Source organism: Ranitomeya variabilis, chromosome 2 (genome assembly GCF_051348905.1).
Source record: "Ranitomeya variabilis isolate aRanVar5 chromosome 2, aRanVar5.hap1, whole genome shotgun sequence".
In the NCBI taxonomy this organism is placed as follows: Eukaryota; Metazoa; Chordata; class Amphibia; order Anura; family Dendrobatidae; genus Ranitomeya; species Ranitomeya variabilis.
Genome location: NC_135233.1, coordinates 186,199,404 through 186,223,648, shown reverse-complemented (window position 1 = coordinate 186,223,648; position 24,245 = coordinate 186,199,404). Strand labels below are relative to the sequence as shown.

Below are 24,245 nucleotides of genomic sequence, written 5' to 3'. Positions count from 1 at the left end.
TTCCGGGGAGTTTTAATACCCCGCACGTTCCAGGTCATATATATTATTTCAGACCCCATGCTCACTCGTCAAAATATAATAAACAATGTTGTCTGGGAAGGGCCTAAGGATAACACATAGAGGTCGAGAGATCCACTGGCGGCGATTTCTACCTACATAACAGATAAAACAAACATAGAAAGAAAAACAAACCAAAAACCAAACATTGTAGGAGCGTCGTCCCATGCTCCTATTATCTAGTGAAAACGGGGATACCTGTTATGACCCCAATGGCGAGGGTCTCAGAGGAACAAGTAAGTCTGCGACGTACAAAAATCCAGCTCATAGGGCAGTGGTAACTGGGTTGACCATATATCTACTCCTAACGCCAACACTAGAAGTAGCCGGGGAACATGCCTACGTTGGTCGCTAGATGTCTCGCGCCAGCCGGAGGACTAACTACCCCTAGAAGAGGAAAACAAAGACCTCTCTTGCCTCCAGAGAATAGACCCCAAAAGTATGATACAAGCCCCCCACAAATAATAACGGTGAGGTAAGAGGAAATGACAAACACAGAGATGAACTAGGTTTAGCAAAGAGAGGCCCACTTATAGCAGAATGTAGTAAGATAACTTATATGGTCAACGAAAACCCTAACAAAAATCCACACTGGAGATTCAAGAACCCCCGAACCGTCTAACGGCCCGGGGGAGAACTCCAGCCTCCCTAGAGCTTCCAGCAAGGTAAGGATACAGATTATGTACAAGCTGGACAAAAATGCAAACAAAAACAAATAGCAAAAAGCAAGAAAGCAGACTTAGCTTAATTCAGCAGGAACCAGGATCAGTAGACAAGAGCACAACAGATTAGCTCTGATTACAACGTTGCCAGGCATTGAACTGAAGGTCCAGGGAGCTTATATAGCAACACCCCTGACCTAACGACCCAGGTGAGCATACAAGGGATGGCAGACATTCCCAGAGTCAAATCACTAGTAACCACTAGAGGGAGCCAAAAATATAAATTCACAACAGATACCCTCTCTAAAATAAGCGTTCGGTATTGTTGTTAGGTTAGACACCCACATAGAAAGCTTCACTATATAATTATCCACTCAAGTGCATTAGGATGTCTTTACATTGGACACCTTGTGGACCCGCAACGACTCAGTTGCCTCCTCCGGATCAGTGAAAAATATAGAGGAACCCTCATGAACGACCCGCAGGCGAGCAGGATAAATCATGGAATATTCAACATTCCGGTCTCTGAGTTGTTTTTTAATTTCTTGGAACCGTGCCCGCTGCTTCTGAAGCTCCATGGAGAAATCCGGAAAGATCGAGATTGTGGCATTGTGGAACTTAATAGGGCTCTTCTGTCGTGCCAGACGTAGGATAGCATCTCTATCTTTGCAATTGTAAATACGCGCCAAGAAAGGTCTCGGCGGAGCCCCCTGGAGGGAGGGGCCTCGTAGGGACTCTATGGGCCCTCTCCACAGAGAAGGTTGAGGATAATTCACCTTCCAGAGAAGTCTTAAGCCAATCCTCTAGGAACTCCTCAGGCCATGTGCACACGTTCAGTATTTTTCGCGTTTTTTTCGCTATAAAAACGTGATAAAAACGTTTACATATGCCTCCCATTATTTTAAGTGTCTTCCGCATTTCTTGTGCAAATGTTGCATTTTTTTCCACGAAAAAATCGCATCGCGGAAAAAAAAGCAACATGTTCATTAAATTTGCGGAATTGAGGGGATTCCGCACACCCAGGAATGCATTGATCTGCTTACTTTCCGCATGTGGCTGTGCCCACCATGCGGGAAGTAAGCAGATCATGTGCGGTTGGTACCCAGGGTGGAGGAGAGGAGACTCTCCTCCACGGACTGGGCACCGTATAATTGGTAAAAAAAAAAAAATAATTAAAATAAAAAATAGTCATATACTCACCTTCGATGGCCCCCGGAGTCTTCCCGCCTCTCAGCGGTGCATGCTGCCGCTTCCGTTCCTATAGATGGTCTGGTGAAGGACCTGCGATGACGTCGCGGTTACATGACCGCGATGTCGCGGTCACGTGACCGCGACGTCATCGAAGGTCCTGCACCACACCATCTATAAGAACGGACGCCGCTGAGGAGATCGGCTGTCTGCAGAGGGTAAGTATAACCATTTTTTTATTTTTTTTATTATTAGCATGATATCTTTTTACTATTGATGCTGCATAAGCAACATCTATAGTAAATAGTTGGTCACACTTGTCAAACAGTATGTTTGACAAGTGTGACCAACCTGTCAGTCAGTTTTCCAAGCGATGCTGCAGATCGCTTGGAAAACTTTAGCATTCTGCAAGCTAATTTCGCTTGCAAAATGCTAAAACAAAGCGAAAAAAACGCAAAAAAAAAATGCGGATTTCTTGCAGAAAATTTCCGGTTTTCTTCAGGAAATTTCTGGAAGAAATCCTGACGTGTGCACATACCCTCAGGTCGTTGGCCCTCCGAGCGCTCCGGTAGACCAATAATACGAATATTATTCTAACGCAGTCTATTCTCCAGGTCATCCGCTTTTTGTTTCCAGGCGTTTATGGAGCCAGCCACCTTTGTCAATTTAGTCTCCATGGGCGTAATGGTATCTTCTATTTGTGACACTCTTGTTTCCACCTCCGAGATGCGTCCTCCCATGGTCTGCATATCTAGTCTTAGACGGCCCACCTCAGTGTGTACATCTTCTTCTATCTTTTCAGTAAGAAAGGATCTAGTTAAGGAGATAGCCTGCATTAGTTGTTCAGAGGCCTGTTTAAGGGTTAACTCCTCTTGTTCCCCCTCCTCATTACTATCAGAAGGACGACCTTTACTCTGAATATGTGAGGGGTTATTCCTGAGGGTCCGTCCACCATCCAGGGGGTCCTCTCTGGCGAATTTTTTAAGTCTATCAGCCGTTCCTGATCCTTTGGAGTGCTGCATAGCTGACAGGAATGAGAGGCAGCAAAGTAACTAAAGTTATGATCTGAAATAATGTCCAGTTCCAATCTCAGATAAATAGCAGAGCCGGCAGAGACTGCCTATGTATTTCTGTGAGGCAGCCTTGGGTATGCAGAGCACCTCTAGTAGCAGGCCCTTCTGCTCCCAGATTACAGCAGAGTTCTATGCCCGGGGGGGAGTTCGCAGCAGAGGGGGAGGGGGGCCAGACCCTCCAAATTACTAGCAGCAGTAAGGCAGGTGTCTTCAGATGGGGGGGTACGCGGGGCCCAATTTTCCAGAGCACTCACCGCTTGTCCCCTCAATGTAATGCAGGATGAGTGTCCACCTCCCAAGTAGCACTACAGATATAGTGCTCGGTGCCGCGTCTCCTCTCACCAGAGCGCGCGCCTCTGTAATAACTGCAGCCCACACCGGTACCGCCGATCGAAACTCCCCGGCTCCCGGTGTACCAGAGTCCAGTCGCTGGCCCCTCAAGCACCAAACTATATCCAGAGCTCAGGGGGGAAAATGCCGGGACCGAAGGGTGCTGGCGCCGCTCTGTGCTCATCAGAGCGCGCGCCTGTAAAATGACCGCCGCCTCACACAGGCCTCACCGCTCCTGCAGGCTCCGCTGTTGTGAATTTCGCTCTTGGGCTCCCTCCAGTGGTTGTAAGTAGCACTTTTGTGAATTCTGCTCTTGGGCTCCCTCCTGTGGTTTTGAGTGGTATAGCTGCTTCTTGGATTTAGCATCAGCAGCTGCTCCCACTGATCGTCTTTCTGGCTCGGCTATTTTAGTCTGACCTTATTCCTCAATCAATGCCAGTTGTCAATTGTTCCTGCTTGGAGCCACTGCTCTTTTGGATTTCTCTGACACTCTGTCCAGTTCAGCAAAGATAAGTCCTTTTGTCCTTTTGCTGTCCACTTGTTGTGGACTTTATTGTTCAGCACATTCTATGTTTTGCTCATTTGTCCAGCTTATCAGTATGGATCTATTCAGCTAAGCTGGAAGCTCTGGGCTGCAGTTTTTGCCCTCCACACCTTTAGTCAGGTGTGGAGATTTTTGCATATCTCTGCGGTGGACTTTTTCTAGTTTTTATTACTGACCGCACAGTGTTTCTTTCCTTACTGTCTATCTAGCTAGAATTGACCTCCTTTGCTAAATCTTGTTTCATACTACGTATGTCATTTCCTTCTCCTCTCACAGTCAATATTTGTGAGGGGCTGTCCTATCCTTTGGGGATTTTCTCTGAGGCAAGATAGCTTTCCTGTTTCTACCTTTAGGGGTAGCTAGTTCTCCGGCTGTGACGAGATGTCCAGGGAGTGACAGGAACATTCCATGGCTACTGCTAGTGTTGTGTTAAGATCAGGAACTGCGGTCTGTATAGTTACCACCTGCCCAGAGCTAGTCGCATGTCGCTCCTAAATTACCAGTCCATAACAGTACAACTGGCCAAAAATGAGTTGAATGCATCTCAAAAGAAGGAAAAGAAAAAGAGTTCTGAGCCATTTTTTTTTTTCTTTAGTCTGTTTGGTCTTTTTCCTTCCTCTTAATCTCTGGGTGGATTTGGGCGCAGACATGGATGTTCAGGGTTTGTTTTCTCGTGTGGATCAGCTTGCTGCAAGAGTTCAGAGTATCCAAGATTATGTTGTTCAGACTCCAGTCTTAGAGCCTAGAATTCCTACTCCAGACTTGTTTTACGGGGATAGATCTAAGTTTTTGAACTATAACTGCAAGTTGTTTTTTGCTCTGAAACCCCGTTCCTCTGGTGACCCCACTCAGCAAGTTAAAATAGTTATTTCTCTGCTGCGTGGTGACCCTCAGGACTGGGCATTCTCCCTTGAGTCAGGGGATCCGGCATTGCTTAATGTAGATGAATTTTTTCAATCGCTCGGATTATTGTATGATGAACCTAACTCTGTGGATCATGCGGGAAAAACCTTGTTGGCTCTGTGCCAGGGTCAGGAAGCGGCAGAATTATACTGCCAGAAATTTAGAAAATGGTCTGTGCTCACTAAATAGAATGAGGACGCTCTGGCAGCAATTTTCAGAAAGGGTCTTTCTGAAGCCCTTAAAGATGTTATGGTGGGGTTCCCCACGCCTGTTGGTCTGAGCGAATCTGTCTCTAGCCATTCAGATCGATCGGCGCCTGCGCGAGCGCAAAGTGGTGCACCATATGGCAGCATCCTCTGAACAGAGTCCTGAGCCTATGCAATGTGATAGGATTCTGAATAGAGCGGAACAGAGGGGATACAGACGTCAGAATGGGCTGTGTTTTTTACTGTGGTGATTCAGTCCATACTATCTCTGATTGTCCTAAGCGTATTAAGAGGGTCGCTAGATCTGTTACCATTAGTACTGTACAGCCTAAGTTTCTCCTGTCTGTGACCCTGATTTGCTCATTGTCATCTTTCTCTGTCATGGCATTTGTGGATTCAGGCGCTGCCCTGAACTTAATGGACTTAGAATTTGCCAGGCGCTGTGGTTTTTCTTTGCAGCCTTGGCAGAGCCCTATTCCTTTGAGGGGTATTGATGCTACACCGTTGGCCAAGAATAAACCTCAGTATTGGACTCAGCTGACTATGTGCATGGCTCCAGCACATCAGGAAGATTGTCGTTTTCTGGTATTGCATAATTTACATGATGTTGTTGTACTGGGTTTTCCATGGTTACAAGTACACAATCCAGTGTTGGATTGGAAATCGATGTCTGTGACTAGTTGGGGTTGTCAAGGGGTACATAGTGACGTTCCTTTAATGTCAATTTCCTCTTCCCCCTCTTCTGATGTTCCTGAATTTTTGTCAGATTTCCAGGATGTATTTGATGAGCCCAAGTCCAGTTCCCTTCCTCCACATAGGGACTGTGATTGTGCTATTGACTTGATTCCAGGCTCTAAGTTCCCTAAGGGCTGACTTTTCAACCTGTCTGTGCCAGAACATACTGCTATGCGGAGCTATGTTAAGGAGTCCTTGGAGAAGGGGCATATTCGGCCGTCTTCGTCACCATTGGGAGCGGGATTCTTTTTTGTTGCCAAGAAGGATGGCTCCTTGAGACCCTGTATTGATTATCGCCTTCTTAATAAGATCACGGTAAAATTCCAATACCCTTTACCTTTGCTCTCTGATCTGTTTGCTAGGATTAAGGGGGCTAGTTGGTTTACCAAGATTGACCTTCGTGGGGCATATAATCTTGTTCGTATTAAACAGGGTGACGAATGGAAAACAGCATTTAATACGCCCGAAGGCCATTTTGAATACCTGGTGATGGCTTTCTAATGCTCCATCTGTATTTCAGTCCTTTATGCATGATATTTTCCGCAATTATCTTGATAAATTCTTGATTGTGTATTTGGATGATATTTTGATTTTTTCCAATGATTGGGAGTCTCATGTGATGCAGGTCAGGATGGTATTCCAGATCCTTCGTGATAATGCTCTACTTGTGAAGGGGTCTAAGTGCCTATTTGGAGTTCAGAAGGTCTCTTTTTTGGGGTTTATTTTTTCTCCTTCATCTATAGAAATGGATCCTGTTAAGGTCCAGGCCATTCATGACTGGATTCAACCCACATCTGTGAAGAGCCTTCAGAAATTTTTGGGCTTTGCTAATTTTTATCGCCGTTTCATTGCCAACTTTTCCAGTGTGGTTAGGCCCCTGACCGATTTGACGAAGAAAGGCGCTGATGTGACAAATTGGTCCTCTGAGGCTGTTGAGGCCTTTCAGGAGCTTAAGCGCCGATTTACTTCTGCTCCTGTCTTGCGTCAGCCGGATGTGTCTCTTCCTTTTCAGGTTGAGGTTGACGCTTCTGAGATTGGGGCAGGGGCCGTTTTGTCACAGAGGAATTCTGATGGTTCCTTGATGAAACCATGTGCCGCCTTTTCCCGAAAGTTTTCGCCTGCGGAACGCAATTATGATGTTGGCAATCGGGAGTTGTTGGCTATGAAGTGGGCATTTGAGGAGTGGCGACATTGGCTTGAAGGGGCCAAGCACCGTATTGTGGTCTTGACCGATCATAAGAATCTGATTTACCTCGAGTCGGCCAAGCGGCTGAACCCTAGACAGGCTCGATGGTCCCTGTTTTTCTCCCGTTTCGATTTTGTGGTTTCATATCTTACGGGATCTAAGAATGTTAAAGCGGATGCCCTCTCTAGGAGTTTTTTGCCTGATTCTCCTGGAGTTCTTGAGCCGGTTGGCATTCTTAGGGAAGGGGTGATTCTTTCTGCCATCTCCCCTGATTTACGGCGGGTGCTTCAGGAATTTCAGGCTGATAAACCTGACCGCTGTCCTGTGGGGAAGCTGTTTGTTCCTGATAGATGGACAAGTAAGGTAATTTCTGAGGTCCATTGTTCGGTGTTGGTCGGTCATCCTGGGATTTTTGGTACCAGAGATTTGGTGGCTAGGACCTTTTGGTGGCCTTCCTTGTCGCGGGATGTGCGTTCTTTTGTGCAGTCCTGTGGGACTTGTGCCCGGGCTAAGCCTTGCTGTTCCCGCGCTAGTGGGTTGCTTTTGCCTTTGCCTGTCCCTGAGAGGCCCTGGATGCATATTTCCATGGATTTTATTTCGGATCTTCCTGTGTCCCAGAGGATGTCTGTTATCTGGGTGGTTTGTGACCGGTTTTCTAAAATGGTCCATTTGGTACCTTTGCCTAAATTGCCTTCCACCTCTGATTTGGTTCCATTGTTTTTTCAGCATGTGGTTCGTTTGCATGGCATTCCGGAAAATATTGTGTCTGACGGAGGTTCCCAGTTTGTTTCAAGGTTTTGGCGGGCCTTTTGTGCTAGGATGGGCATTAATTTGTCTTTTTCTTCGGCGTTCCATCCTCAGACAAATGGCCAAACTGAGCGAACTAATCAAACCTTGGAAACCTATTTGAGATGCTTTGTGTCTGCTGATCAGGATAATTGGGTGGCTTTCTTGCCGTTGGCCAAGTTTGCCCTTAATAATCGGGCCAGTTCGGCTACTTTGGTTTCACCTTTTTTTTGTAATTTTGGTTTCCATCCTCGTTTTTCTTCAGGGCAGGTTGAGCCTTCTGATTGTCCTGGTGTAGATTCTGTGATGGACAGGTTACAGCAGATTTGGACTCATGTGGTAGACAATTTGACGTTGTCTCAGGAAAAGGCTCAGCGTTTTGCTAACCGCCGTCGGTGTGTTGGTCCTCGGCTTCGTGTGGGGGATTTAGTCTGGTTATCTTCTCGTCATGTTTCTATGAAGGTTTCTTCCCCTAAGTTCAAGCCTCGGTTTATTGGTCCTTATAGGATTTCTGAGATTATCAATCCACTCCGGTCTGTATAGTTACCACCTGCCCAGAGCTAGTCGCATGTCGCTCCTAAATTACCAGTCCATAACACTCCGCCGGCTCTCCTCTGGATATCACAGCGCCTCCCGCAGTAGCCACACTCTCCAGGGTCCAAGGGGGGCTACAATTCACAAGCAGCCCGTGTTTTAAAGGGGTCTGAGTGGCAGGATAACGTCAGGATATTGGGAGCTCTCGCAGGGTACGTCTTCTCTCTTCAGCTACATAGCCACGCCCCCAGTAAACTAACTTTGCCCTGTTCACTCCTTCCAAATATTATCCTGAATCTGCACCCTACTATTCATCTGTCTCCACAGCCTCCATGCACACGATAACAGCACTTGATACTTGACTATTGCACTTAAACACATGGGCTGATGACTGGATCATGCAGCTTTATATGAAAATCCCTATTTATTATAATTGCCAGACCTGAAATAACAAGCACTTTTCACCTATTGTGTCCCCCCCATTTCCTTGTAAATTGTAAGCTTGCGAGCAGGGACCTCACTCCTAATGTCACTGTTTAAATTGTCTTAACTTGTATTGAATTTATTGCCTGTACATGTTTCCACTTAAAGGGAACCTGTCACCCCGTTTTTTCAAGATGAGATAAAAATAGCGTTAAATAGGGGCAGAGCTGTGCTTTACATTAGTGTATTTTTTGTGCCTTTATTCCCCACCTATGCTGCCGAAATACCTTTGTAAAGGCCGCGTGTGCGCAGATGGTAGTGCTTGGCTTCCTGGGGCTTCAGGAAAATGGCCGCGGGATGCCACGCGTGCGCAGATGGAGATCGCGGCGGCCATTTTCCTGAAGCCCCGGGAAGCCGAGCACTACCATCTGCGCACGCGCGGCCTCAGGAAGATGGCCGCGCCCACCGATAAACCGCTGAATAGCGCAGATCGCGCTCTTTTCCTTCAGCTGCGCAGTGGATTCGCCTGTTGGGCATGCGCACGCCACTACGCCACCAACGGAAAGATGAGCAGGATCTGGGGGAGAAACAGCGATGTCACCACGCCCATATGACCAGACCAGCGTGAGTGACAGCCCAAAACGGCGACTTTACAAAGGTATTTCGGCAGCATAGGTGGGGAATAAAGGCACAAAAAATACACTTATGTAAAGCACAGCTCTGCCCCTATTTAACGCTATTTTTATCTCATCTTGATAAAACGGGGTGACAGGTTCCCTTTAATTGTAAAGTGCTGGAATATGTTGGGCTATATAAATAAAAATTATTATTATTATTATTACAATTGCCTCTCCTTTATGTGCAGGTTTTATGATCAGATTCTTATCCTCTTGCAGGGTTCGAAGGACGTGGCGATCTAGAGCAGATAGATTTGGGGGATAGTGTAATCGACTTAGATCAATGTCTTTACATAAATTGAGAAAGGAATTGTTCACAAAATCAATAAAGATAATAGATAAGTCCCCTTCAGAAAGAACCAGGGGCAACCAAACAACCCCGGTTTATGACAAATTGGTGTGAGTGGTGGGGATGATAAAGGTATCATACCTCCCTGTGAACTATGACATATTGGTGGGATTCCTGACGATCTATATGAGGGGCAATAAGAGACGCTTTTGTAATACACTGTATTCAGCAATCCCCAAAGTTCTAGAGGAGATATTGACTACCAGCGGCAAGGTACCTGAGAGTGTGTCTTATTGCCCCTCATATAGATGTAGAACGTTCAATCTTGAAATGGACCTCCAAAAATGTTATCGTCGTTTGAGGTTTAATGTTCACTTTTCTAAATCTCGGCCATCCGTAGGATCTACCGCCGATACACTAAGCAACCCTAAGTTACTCTCAGCAGCCAGCCTCGGCCTTAGATCTAAGAGTCTCTTTATGCTGCCACAGGGCTCCCATGCTCTAGAAACCCTTATTGATTTTGTGAACAATTCCTTTCTCAATTTATGTAAAGATATTGATCTTATCTGCTCTAGATCGCCAGGCCCTCCAAACCCTCCAAATCAGAATGTGATCATAAAACCTGCAGATAAAAGGAGTGGTGATTGTAGTTATGGACAGAACATATTACATCACTGAAGTATACAGACAACTCAGTTATACCACAATTTACTCCAAACTACCCAGAGATCCCACTTGGAATATTCATGGACAAATTATGGATATTTTACATAAATATTCCAAGCTGGGGGTTCTGGGCAATAAAACATGGGAATTTTTTTTACAAAAGTCACCCCATAATTCCAGTCTTTTGTATTCTTCCAAAGATACACAAGAATTTGGAAAAACCACCTGGAAGGCCTATAGTGGCATCCACAGAATCAATTTTATCTCCTATATGGATCTATGTAGAGAAAATACCCCACATGTTCAAAAAACACCGTCCTTCCTTTTAGATACAGGAGTCTTTTTGGATGTCATTAGGCAGTTGGGCCAAGTACCAAGGGAAGCTCTCCTTGTATCATTCGATGTTAAAGATCTGTATACTTCCATACCACACGTACAGGGTATTGAATCAGTTAAACAGTTACTCTCTACATCAGGCATGGACCATGACCAAGTTAATCTCTGCATTGATCTCTTGACTTTGGTTTTAACTAATAACTTCTTTCTGTTTCAAGATAAATACAATCTACAACGTCGCGGCACAGCAATGGGCTTGAATGTAGCCCCACCCTATGCAAATTGCTACATGGCAGATTTCAAACAAACCATTATCTATGCTAGTCATCTTTATCAACATAGCATCCTAATATGGAATCGCTATATAGATGACATTTTCTGCATTTGGTGGGGGGGTACAGTGGAATCTCTCAATTCATTCTTTGAGCTTGTAAATTCATCTTGGCTAGGCCTCAACTTTACCATGACATATGACCCTTACAAAATCAACTTCCTGGACACATTAGTCATTAAGAACGAAGGGGGACAACTATTGACAGACCTCTATACTAAAAGCAAAGGACCTCAATAGTCTACTACATTTTAAAAGTCTGCTTCCAGAATCCATTAAAAGTTCGATCCCTAGATCTCAGTTTCAGAGAATTACCGTATTTTTCGGACTATAAGACGCACCGGACAATAAGAGGCACCTGAAAATTGCAGAAAAAAAGATTTTTTTTTATAAGATGAGGGTCCGTCTTATTGTCCGAATTTACAGAATCTTACCTGAGGGCTGGTGGCAGAGCAGGGTCACAGGAGGCATGGTGTCGGCAGAGGTGGAGTGATGCGGTACGGCATGCACCTGTGCAGGGTCCCTTCCTGCTTAGGTGGGCAACGCCACAGCCTGGTGTCCATGGGAGGGTTGCAGCAGTGGTTACCGGCAGAGGTGCAGAGGGATGAGGAGGCGCAGTGAGAGGTATGGTGTGAGAGGGGTCCCTATCATCGATGAGGTGATGCAGCAGAGCCGGGTGAATCCTGTTATCGGTGGTGGCAGCCATCTTCCTGAGGCCGCGTGTGCGCAGATGAAGTGCTCTGCTTCCCGGGGCTTCAGGAAAATGGCCGCGGGAGGCCGCACGTGCGCAGATGTAGATCGCGGCGGCCATTTTCCTGAAGCCAAGATCTAAATCTGCGAACTCTGCTTCAGGAAAATGGCCACCGCGATCTCCTCCATCTGCGCACGCGCGGCCTCCCGCGGCCATTTTCCTGAAGCCCCGGGAAGCAGATCACTCCATCTGTGCACGCGCTGCCTCAGGAAGATGGCCGCCACCACTGATAACAGGATTCATCCGGCTCTGCTGCTTACCGAGCTGCTGCATCATCTCACCGGTGAAAGGGACCCCGCTCACTGCGCCTCCTCATCCCCGCAACTCTGCCGCCGCATCCCTGTCGTCGCACCTCTGCCGCCGCACCAAGCCTGCATTACGACTATTAGACGCACCCCCTATTTTCCCCCCCTTTTTTTGGGGGGGGGAAAGTGCGTGTTGTAGTTCGAAAAATACGGTAATAGAACTGTCAGATACATTACTTCGCACACAGCGACTTAGAGTTGCACATTACATTTCAAGACGGGGTACCCTGAACGAATATTTACTGAGTCTTATAGAACCAGGATTAACGAACGACAAGATTCCAGCAATCGTATCCCTTTTGTAAATTCATTTCACCCATTTGCCTATATACTTCAAGTGACAGTGGTCAGAATTGTAAAAATCGGCTTGGTCATTAAGCAGCAAATTGGCTCTGTCACTAAGGGGTTGATCATTACAGTTATATTTTATTAACCTCAGAATTTTTAGTTAGGGTCTACGTGCTATTAAGCAATTTGTAAATTATCGTATTATACCCCTTCGCTGATTCCAGTTGAACTGTATCGAATAGACAGCCAATCTAGGTTGCACCAGATTTCACTTAGGAGTTTGTGCTTCATGGGCTCCTCCGAAGTCGATTTAGGAGCTGTGTTGTCTCAGGAAATAAATGGGACAAACACCCAGTCCTGTACCTAAGTAGGAAACTCTCTCCATGATGGCATAGTTCTTCTCACAGGAGGAAAGAGTGCTTGGCCATCAAATAGGTGATTGACTCCCTGAGGTACTACCTGCTAGGCCTTAAGTTCAGGCTAGTGTCAGATTATGCGCCCCTGAGATGGAGGAGAGAAAGGAAGGGAAAGAATGCCTGGGTGACTAGATGGTTTTTAGCACTGCAGGATTTTAGTTTTCATGTCGAGCACAGGCCAGGGAAGCTTCATGGGAACGCAGATGCCCTGTCCAGACTCCTCCCCTCTTTAAAGGGAAGGTGCCACCTATTTTCTTGTAGTTTTTTTTTTGGGAAATTAGGCTTAAAATAGTAATTAAAATGTATTAATGCAATGTTTGTACTGTTTGCAAACATTTCTATATGAAAAATATTATATATTTCCTTAAAAATATATATGTGTATGTGTGTATATATATATATATATATATATATATATTTTACCACTAGAGGAGCATTTTCCATTTTAGACCTCAAGCAGCTATTGTAAGGCTTACCACTTTACTGTTAGCAGCAAAATTGGGGCAGTAACTGCTGACATCACCATTTTCCTCCCCGTTTGGGTGTTCTAGTATCCCTGGGGCAGAATGAAGAGTAGCATCACAGGGCAGCACCATTTTGTGGGTGACTTCCCTTTGATCTGCTATTACCAGCAGTTACGGTCTCTCTCCCATCAGTCCCTCTCACTCAGATTACATGATTCTCTGAAACCCCTCCATAATGCCTGGCCAGTCACTGCAGACCTGCAGCTCCTTTTCTTATCTTACTGAGGGTTGAAAGCTCCTGTTCTTATAATGCTAATGGTACACTGTTCCTCCTTGATGTTTCTTTATGCTTTTCTCCTGCACTTTACTCCCCTCAGCCATCAATCTAGGATCTGTTGTGCTGGAAGCAGTACTGCTTATGTTAGCAGATCCGAGGGCTCCATGAACATGGCAGCAGAACACTCCCACTACTGTGAATTGTGCAGCCCACAGAGGCATGCCCAGTTCACAGCAGTGACAGTTCTATTACAATATATAGGGTCGGAGTCCGTCTGTTATCTCCTATGACCATGGGGTGCCGTATTATGACACTGATAGTGTCGTGCTGCTACTGTAAAAGCAAGCTGTCAGCCCACAGTGCCTTTGGTAAACTCCTATAACACACGAAATAAGTTTCAAATGCAATAAAAACTTGGTTATAACAGCATGTTATGCTACATTGTATTGATTTATTAATCTACAAATGCGGTACCTTCCCTTTTAAGGTGCCAAACCTTCCGTCTTTAGGCAAAAGGGGAGGGTATGTTTTACTTCACCTAATGGTGTCAGTGATGTAAAATCCAGAGTTTTTATTTCCTCCATCATAGTAACTGTTGCGAGGGTTAAGTTATGTTTTTAGCTTGTTTTTAGGGGGACATTCATAGAGCGGATGGGAGAATGTCCCCCATATGTCCACCTACAGAGCCAGCACCGCCGTGTTCTGACAGGACCCTAGTGATATCACAGTCATGTAATTCTTCGCGTAAATGAATGTTGAGGGCTTGAAGAAGACGACTCCAGGGGAGTGTGTGTGCATGTAGTTCTTGTTCAAAGACATTGCTAACCCTGAATGGACTGACCACGACTAGTGCAAGGACTGCTTATAGTGCTACCGTTTTGCCCAGAGGGCCGTGTTTATTTTTATTCTTTAAACCTTGGTATATGCTGTAGTAATAAACCAAATGCATCCTTAAAGGCTTAGCGTTCCCGTGACTACATCCGCGTTAAGCCGAGTGAGCCGATCTACCCCAGTTTATACAGAGTAATTAGCACCTAGCTGTTAATTCAAGATAACTAGATTTTTCAGTAGATGTTTCCCATATGCTTTCTTGCTAGGTGCTAAACCAAATGTGTGAAAAGGGCCTGAGGAGCCCCCCATTTCATCAAAGCTTTTAAGCCAGTAACGGAAAAAGGTTTGTAAAGTTTAATAATTTTGCCATAGCTTGAGGATGTGCTGATCATTTAATTTCAAGTCACTGGTAAAATCGGTGAATAGTGACTCACTTAAAGATGCGATGTCAGTTTCTGTTCATAAGTCTATGGGTAGGTAGGAGCCATTAGAGGCAGACACCAACAAGTTTGTGTAAGTTCACTTGAAAAGTTTGCTACAATTTTTAAAGTGGGTTATCTCAGGAAAATGTTATTTTGCTGCAGATATAGGGTTAATCTTCAGGTGTTATAATGCTTCCAAGACATATTTCTGACAATATAATGAGGGTAACTGTTGCTGCTCTGTGCATAACCCCATGAGTGAAAACCGGCGACTCTCGGGAGGAAATAATTTTGTCCCGATACCTGCACTTTCAGTAAGGCAGCCAGGCAACATTGCAATTCTATTTACCTATAGATTAACCCTATACCTGCATGAAAATAGTGTTTTCCAAGGTGACAGGTTCCATTTCAAATGGTTATCATTTAAAAATGAATATTTTAACCTGACTTCTATGTGTATCCATCAGGTGGAATTTTTCTTGGGACCGTTGCAACAGCAGGGATATTTGCAGGTTTTGGTACAACATTGTCCCTTGCGAAGAAGAGGAGTCCCAATTGGTTTAATAAGGTAAGTGATACTTAATTCCAAAGTTACTCAGCTATGTTTTTATATGCTACTGGTTAAAGTGTAGCTGCAAGCCTATATCTGACTGTTGTTTCTCCCTCTTCCTCCACCTTTCTCTCCATAAAACTGCATGTGAAAGTCTGTATTCACTAGAGACAAATTTTACCCGCAAATTAAGACTAAGAATGAAATGTTCGTTCAGGAAGAGAAAGAAACAGACTTCTCTGATAAGATATATTGCATATCTTCATATTTTCACACATACTATTAATTTATGAAATAAAATTAAAACAGCAGGTACTCTTTAACCCCTTCATGACCTATAGGTACGTCATAGATTGTGTCCTGACATTTGATGTGAGATTACATCTTTTCTGGCACATGACAGCTGAGTTGATCAGCTGTCATTGTTCCCTTAACAGCTGCGGGTAGAATCGCGATCCACCCGCGGATGTTAACATGTTAAATGCTCCTTTCAATCTTACAGGAAGTGCATCCCTAACCCTGCCCTTCTGTGCCCCTGTGACATAATTGCGGGGCGCCGATGGGTTGGCATGACAACCAGGGGTCTTCAGAATACCACCGTGATAGTCATTGTGGATCTCCTATGTACGATAACCCGTGGTCGTCGTTCATAGGAGATGATGATTTTTGCTACAAATGACTTCCGATCTTGTGCAGTGTGCATCTCTGAAGCTGGGACACATACACCCTGCTTCAGAGGCTCAATGATGTGTGTGTGTATACAAAGACACTCGTGTGCGCTAGATAAGTATGGCACTAGCGATGGTGCTGGCTTTTGTAAGCCATGTTATCACGCCTACAGGGTCGTGATAACATTCTGAGTGGGCCGACTAGTCTGGGGAAACTAACACCCCATCGACTAATCAAATGGTTCATATACACATCATAAACGGACTTTAGAAATTCTTTTTCTAAATATCTGTGTTTGTGCTTAATGTACTAAAGGGACTGTTAGGCATGGTTATTTATATAGGTAGTCGCAACTTCTGGTGGTTCTGGGGACATGTCAAGTCCCCTTTAATGCATTTTTTACATGCGTTTTTGCTCCATATTTTTCCCAACTCATTAGGATGAGTGAAATCTGCAGCAAAAACGCTGAAAGAATTGACATGCTGCAGATTTAAATCTGCCAGAAGAAAATGAGCAACGTGTGTTTGAGACTTCAGGAATCTAATTCACTTTTGTTAGGGTGGTCTGCAAGTCAGACCCTCAGGGATATTGGATGGTTGCCAGATATGAGGATGCTCGAGCAGTGATGGGACAGAGACAGATGATCCGTTTCCAGAGCCATAGTTTAATCAGTTACACCTTGCCCTTATATCCTCTTTTGAGTGGGCGTATACATTCTGTTCATGCGCACATCAGCTGTTTATTACAAATGAGATCATCATTAATTGATAAGGTGTTTTTCCATTAGAAGTGATCTGTGAACAAGTGTTCAATACCACAAGGTCCCAAAATCAATGTAATTAGCCTTACCCTAATGCAGTTTATAACCCATTATCTAGCTAATAGATATCACCACCTGTCATTAGCTTCCCTATATCAATATAACTCTTAGGCGTAGTCATGTCAGCAGTTCTAATGAAAGGTCAGAATGACATATGACAGACATGTCTGAACATAGCCTGTTACAACTAGAAAATATACCGTATTTTTTCGGACTATAAGACGCACCGGACCATAAGACGCACCCCAAACTTGGGGTGAAAATTGCAGAAAAAAAGATTTTTTATAAGATGGGGGTCCGTCTTATTGTCCAAATTTACAGTATCTTACCTGAGGGCTGGCGGTGGCAGAGCAGGGTCACAGGAGGCATGGTGTTGGCAGAGGTGGGGTGATGCGGTACGGCGTGCACCTGAGCAGGGTCCCTTCCTGATTAGGTGGGCGACGGCATGGCCTGGTGTCCATGGGAGGGTTGCAGCAGTGGTGTGGCAACGGCAGAGGTGCGGCGATAATGAGCGGTATGGCGTAAGCAGGGTCCCTTCCACAGGTGAGGTGACGTAGCGGAGCCGGGTTAATACAGGCTTACTGGCAGTGGTGTGGCGGCGGCAGAGGTGCGGCGGCAGAGGGGCGGGGATGGAGGCGGCGCAGTGAGCGGTATGGCGTGAGCGGGGTCCCTTTCATAGGTGAGGTGATGCAGCAGCCCGGTAAGCAGCAGAGCCGGGTGAATCATGTTATCGGTGGTGGCGGCCATCTTCCTGAGGCCGCGCGTGCGCAGATGGAGTGCTTTGCTTCCCGGGGCTTCAGGAAAATGGCCGAGGGAGGCCGCACGTGTGCAGATGGAGATCGCGGCGGCCATTTTCCTGAAGCAGAGATCTCAATCTGCGAACTCGGCTTCAGGAAAATGGCCACCGCGATCTCCATCTGCGCACGCGCGGACTCCCGCGGCCATTTTCCTGAAGCCCAGGGAAGCAGAGCGCTCCATCTGCGCACGCGCGGCCTCAGGAAGATGGCCGCCACCACCGATAACAACATGATTCATCCGGCTCTGCTGCTTACCGGGCTGCTGCATCACCTCACCTATGAAAGGGACCCCGCTCACTGCGCCGCCTCCATCCCAACACCTCTGCCGCCGCCACACCACTGCCGGTAAGCCTGTATTCCAACTATAAGACGCACCCCCCATTTTCCCCCCTTTTTTTGGGGGGGGGGGGGGGGAGTGCGTCTTATAGTCGGGAAAATACGGTGTATGAATTAAAGAATATGTCAAGGTGGTCCCTGATTTCCCTATCAGTTCCCCCTTTTGAGATAAGATATGATTCTTCCCTTAACCTAGAGGTACTCCAAAGGCCTAGTGCCAGTGTCGGACTTTCTTCTCATTTTCTTCTTCCGAATCCCCATAGGATGGGGAGATCATATCCTTTTCTCAACTATAGCATTTGTTCATATTCATCGTTGCGGGGATTGACTTGGCTGTACATAGTTTTAGTAATGGATGCATCGATCAGTCTCTGGAGGAGCCCTCTCACACAGGGTATGCAGCAACATTCTCGACTGTTCTTTTCCTAAAACATGCACAGCCTACACAAAATCTGCAGAGCATTTAGCTCAGTTGCTTCACTTGCAGCCTCCCCAAATATCAGTTAGCAACAAAATATTTGGTTTCACCGTATCTCATTCATACACTTGTGACTATGTGTTTTTACTTATTAGCGTTCCTTTGTTTTATCCTGGTGCCAGTTGACCAAGGATCACACCTAATTGGACTCCCTTATACAATCAGGATTTTTATTCTCAAATCCTTATCTTACACACGGCATGCACATTCAAGCAAGGAGTCTCATGTATCAGTCACCTTCTTTCACACACAGTTATTCGCTCAGACGAAAGATAACCCTTTTCACAGCTACGTGGCTTTCACTGTCTTTCCCTATGTCTGTGCACTGCGTTCTGCCCCTCCTTCCTGGTGCTCTCTGCTATCTATATTCTTCTATTTCTGCCTACCTTTTCTCTCTGGTTGATGTTCTAATTTGCTCCTAATTTGTCTGTCTGTCGCGTTTTAACTATCCACACTTAAGTAACCTACACTGCTTTCACAGTGCAGGCGTGCAGAAATGTAATTACCCTTTTCCACTCGTTTAGTAACCTATACTGAACTCTTATCTTATAGGTGTCCAGACTACGGTCAAACATTCAAAGATATACCAATAAAGTAAAAAAAACATCAAAGCAACAAAAAAGTAACCCTATACCAAAAACTGATGAATCGGATAAAATTTTACTTTTAATTACTTTTGTCTAAAAACAAAACACCATATAAAAGAATCACCATACAGCCAACCGTGCTGGCTACTTTCACCCTGCACAGCAAATCCTGTTACCAATGTCTACCTACCAGCAGAGGTTGGCACCCTAATCACAAAACAAAAAACGAGAAATGGCGCCCCAGCTCCTCGGCGGCTCTCCCTGATCCTCCTATATAGCCCTGCGCTGGTGAGTCACACATTTATCGAAGGAAAAAGAAGTAACAGAGAGATTGCCAGCTAAAGGATTGATACTATAGGGTAGACAAATGATGATAATGGCAATGTGTAATAGGGTGAAAAAGTCTCACAATAACACAGGTGATAAGTGCAATTAGTACCCTGCTATGCTGTTCCCTGCTATTTTCAACCTGCCTGGCAGCGGAGGTAGGCACCCTACTTGTCAGCGGATATGGCGCCCCCACTCCACGAAGACTGTCCCCATGAGTCCCTAATTATTTACTAGGTAATGGATATACTGGGTAGTCATATAAAAAAAAAAAAAAAAAGGTAGTCAAAAGAGAAAAAACACATTGTTAAAATTGAACAAATGAATGCTCAATGACACATGGTATTAAATAGATGAATAAATCTAATAACAGCTAGCCAAAAAGAGGGTGCTCATGGTTTCAGATGCTCTTAATGACCTCTACATGTTTCACCATATCAGATCATCAGGAGGTTCAGATATTCAGATGCTGCATGGTGGCCATCCACCTTCCTTCTAAATATAGATATCCCCATCAAGTAAAAAAAAAAGGGGGTTGTATTTCCTCCACTCACTAGAGGACAAATGTTGGTGCCTCCCCCAAAATGGAGTTAGATCATTAGTATGCAGTGACACACAAGTGACTATCCCCTAGTTTTTCTCACAAATGGCGCCATAGAAAAACGCCAGTCATCATTGGTGGGGAAGTGGCATGTGATTACCTCGAGTCATCGCATGACCAGATGCTCTTCCTGTCGTCCTGCTGCGTGCGATCCAGCTGGAGCGTAGCGGAGGTTCCCGCGCACTGACTGTGCATGTCCAGAAGCCGCACGGCGCTCCATCCAAAGACCCACGACGGCGCATACTGGAACTACGTCATCAACCGCTGCCCTGTGCGTTCCACTGTGGGACGCAAGTCTCCACTGGCCGCATGGTAATTAGCCATGTTTAGTTAATTAACCCCTTACTAACGGAGTGGAGTTGCATAATACTCATATGTGGGACAGCTTGCTAACTACCAAATTGTATAAAGGGAAGGTAAATGTGTAAAATAGTAGTTATACAAATAAAGATTACAAATAAAAATGGATTCCTTTTGATCGTCACAATCTGTGAACCCCTGTGGTCATCATGGGGATATATCTGCACATGACAAGACATTATCTTCTTTACACTGGCCCTGAACTAAGCAAAAATAGCCGGATTACTTACGGTAATGCTCTTTTAATGAGTCCATGACAGCACCCACTGGAGAGATAGGGATCCGCCCCAAGGAACAGGAAACCTACAGAGACATAAAAGGGGGCGGTCCCCCTCTCCTCCTCAGTTTAATTTCAGAGTACCCGGAGGACCGCCAGTGTTAGTTAATCATCACAATGTATCATCAGAATATAATCTTCATAGAAGTAATTACATTGGCTTTATTAGGGAGGGATGTGACTGGGTGCTGTCATGGACTCATTAAAAGAGCATTACCGTAAGTAATCCGGCTATTTACCCTTCGCCATGACAGCACCCACTGGAGAGATTTCCAGAGACCAACACCTAGGGGGGGACCACCGTGCTGAGGATAGTCCTGCCAAAGTGTAGGTCAGAGTCGGAAGACAGGTCAAGCCTGTAGTGATTATAGAAAGTGGAAGGAGCCAACCAAGTTGCAGCCTTACATATATCCTCGATTGGCACGTTCCCTTTTTCGGCCCAGGAAGAAGCCATGGCTCTGGTGGAATGTGCTTTGATACCCTCCGGAGGTTCTTCATTTTTCATGGAATAGGCCAACCGGATAGCGTCTCTTATCCACCTGGATAATGTTGCTCTTGTGACTCCATATCCTTTCTTTTTGCCCTGGAAGGATATGAACAGAGCCCTACTCTGCCTCCAACTACTAGTTTTCTCAATATATTGCAAAACTACTCTCCTGACGTCTAGAGTATGAAACTTTTGTTCTTCAGGAGTAGAGGGGTCTTTAAAGAAAGTAGGAAGATGTATCTCTTGTGACCTGTGGAACTTCCCTGCTACCTTAGGAAGGTATAAGGGGTCCGGTTTTAAGATTAGTCTGTCCTGAAATGTGAGAAGGTAAGGTTGATCTATCGACAAGGCCTGAATGTCGCTGACTCTTCTAGCCGATGTTAAGGCTACTAAGAAGGCTGTTTTTAACGACAAGTGTTTCAAAGATGCTGTGTCTATAGGCTCAAACGGAGATTCTGTTAGCGAGTCTAAGACTAGATTTAGATCCCAAGGAGCTACCCTAGGTATGTGGACAGGAGTAACTCGTTCACAGGCCGTGATGAAGCGGGATACCCATTTATTACCAGCAATATTATGGCCATAGAGGGCACCCAGAGCGGACACCTGGACCTTTAGTGTGTTAACTGACAGACCTAACTCTTTCCCTTTCTGTAGAAATTCTAGTATAGATTTTATTGGGACTTCAGAGGGGTTTGAACTAGTATGGAACTGAAGAAACTTCTTCCATACTTTGGTGTAAATTTTTGTTGTAGATGGTTTCCTGCTAAGCAGGAGTGTATCAATTAGGCCTTTTGAAAACCCCCTGGAATTTAATATCTGCCTTTCAAATTCCAGGCCGTCAGGTGGAGGCTGTCCACCTGAGGGTGGAAGAAAGGTCCCTGAGAGAGAAGGTTTGGGATTGAGGGAAGGACCCAAGGATCCGTCACCGACATCGACCGCAGGCACGAGAACCATGGTCTCTTGGGCCAGAATGGCGCTATTAGTATTATCCTGGCCTGCTCTTCCCTGATTTTCCGTATTACTTGTGGAACCAGAATTATCGGAGGGAAAGCATACGCTAGCTTGAATTGCCATGGTGTTTGAAGAGCATCTAGAATGTCCGGGTGATCTGCACGGGACCGAGATGCGAATTTCTGGACTTGTTTGTTTTGTTTTGTAGCGAACAGGTCTATTTGGGGTTTGCCCCATAACAATGTTATCTTGTGGAAAATGTGAGGATTGAGACACCATTCTCCTTGATGAAGAGTGTGTCGACTTAGAAAGTCCGCTTGTTGATTGTCCTCTCCTTTGATGTGGACTGCCGAGAGGGACAACAGATGCTTTTCGGCCAGGATTAAGGTACTGTTTGCGGAAGACATTAGAGCGTCTGATCTTGTGCCGCCTTGTTTGTTTAAATACGCCACTGTCGTAGTGTTGTCTGAACAGATTCTGACGTGGCTTCCTCGTAGCTGTGGGAGAAATTGACGCAGTGCATAGTTTACCGCATTCAATTCTTTCAGGTTTGATGAATATAAATCCTCATTCTTATCCCAGGTTCCCTGGCAGAATCTATCTCCCATGTGTGCGCCCCACCCGTGGGGGCTAGCGTCCGTAGTTATCGTGTGGGATGGTGATATTACCCAAGGGACACCCCCCGCTAGGTTGTCTTTATCTAGCCACCATTCTAAGGAGGATAAGACATTCTCGGATAAAGTTATTTTCGATTCAAGGTGCCCCAGAAATTTTCTCTGTTCCCGAAGTATCTGATGTTGTAATGTTCGGGTATGAAGTTGTGCCCACTGAACGGCTGGAGTACAGGAGGAGAGGGATCCTAGCAAGGACATTCCTGCTCTCAGGGACATTTGAGGTTTGTGAATGGCTGCCACTACTTTACCCTCTATAAGAGATATTTTTTCTTGGGGAAGTAGACATTTTTGTTTTATGGAATCTAGATTAAACCCCAAAAATGTCTGAAGAGAAAGTGGGATGAGTCTGGATTTTTTATAGTTGACGATCCAGCCCAGGCTTTCTAAGGACGAGACAGTGTCAGCTAATCGTTCCGCACATTGAAGGGACGAATTTCCTACAACTAAAAAATCATCTAAGTAGGGAATGATTAATGTGTCTCTCTGGCGAAGGTAGGCCATTACTTCTAACATTACCTTCGTGAAGATCCTGGGTGCCGTGGAGAGACCGAAGGGCATGGCTGTATACTGGAAGTGATGAATCTCCCCCTCAAGAGTTACTGCCACTCTTAAGTATTTTTGATACCTACTATGGATAGGGAGATGGTAGTAGGCATCTTTTAAATCAATGCCGCCCATTCTACAATTTGGGAAAAGGAGTTTAATGGCCGATCTAATAGACTCCATTTTAAACGTATAATTTTTAATAAACTTATTGAGTTTTTTAAGATTTATAATTGTTCGAAATGAACCATCGGGTTTAGGGATTAAAAATAACGGAGAGTAGAACCCTTTACCCTCTTGTCCCTTTGGCACCCTAACTAAAACATTTTTAACTATAAGACTTCTAATTTCCAGTTCAAGGGCCTTTTGTTGCACTGGTGAGGAAAGGGCTGTTAAAATAAAGGAATCATGGGGAATTTGGAGGAATTCTATTTTCATTCCTTCCTTAATAATATTTAGCACCCAGGAACTTGACGTGATTTTTCGCCATTGGGGAAAGAAAAATTTTAACCTACCCCCTACTGGGGTGTCTGGTGTTTCAGAATTTATTGTCTCTACGGAAGGGGGGGCCTTTGAACATAGTGCCACCCTGTTTTCCCTCTCTTGTGGCCCATCGTGACGGTCTTTCATTTTGTGTTCTTTTCCCAAACGGCCTCTTCCTAAAGGTCTTCCTATAGAAAGGAATTGAGGGGTCAGGGAAGGCTTTTTTCCTCTTTTGCTTTTTTGAGGATCTCGTCTAATGCTTTCCCAAACAAAAACTCACCCTCACACGGAATAGCGCAGATCTTAGCCTTTGACTGCGTATCCCCCTTCCAGCTCTTCATCCATAACGCACGTCTGGCATTATTAATCAGACCGGCCGATCTTGCTGCAAGGCGAAGAGAGTCAGCTGAAGCATCGGCCATGAATGCTGCTGCACCTCTAATTAGTGGTATCGCATCCCACAATTTTTGTCTGGAGACCCCCTGTTCGATCTGTTGATCCAGCTGATCAATCCAAACAAGCATGGATCTAGCTGTGCACGTGCTGGCAATTGATGGTTTAAATATGCCCGTGGAAGCCTCCCATGATCGTTTCAGTGACGATTCTGCCTTCCGATCTAGAGGAT

General features: G+C 45.3%; 1 protein-coding gene across 3 annotated transcripts in view; it reads left to right on the top strand.

Annotated features, from left to right (window-relative positions):
* The window catches only part of TMEM242 (transmembrane protein 242), a 62,625-nt gene that overhangs the window by 7,843 nt on the left and 30,537 nt on the right, over positions 1-24,245 (top strand). For all 3 annotated transcript variants that reach the window (XM_077283303.1, XM_077283305.1, XM_077283304.1), the window contains exon 2: positions 15,148-15,248. In XM_077283303.1, coding sequence (XP_077139418.1) covers positions 15,148-15,248 — 101 coding nt within the window. The remainder of the gene's footprint in view (positions 1-15,147; positions 15,249-24,245) is intronic.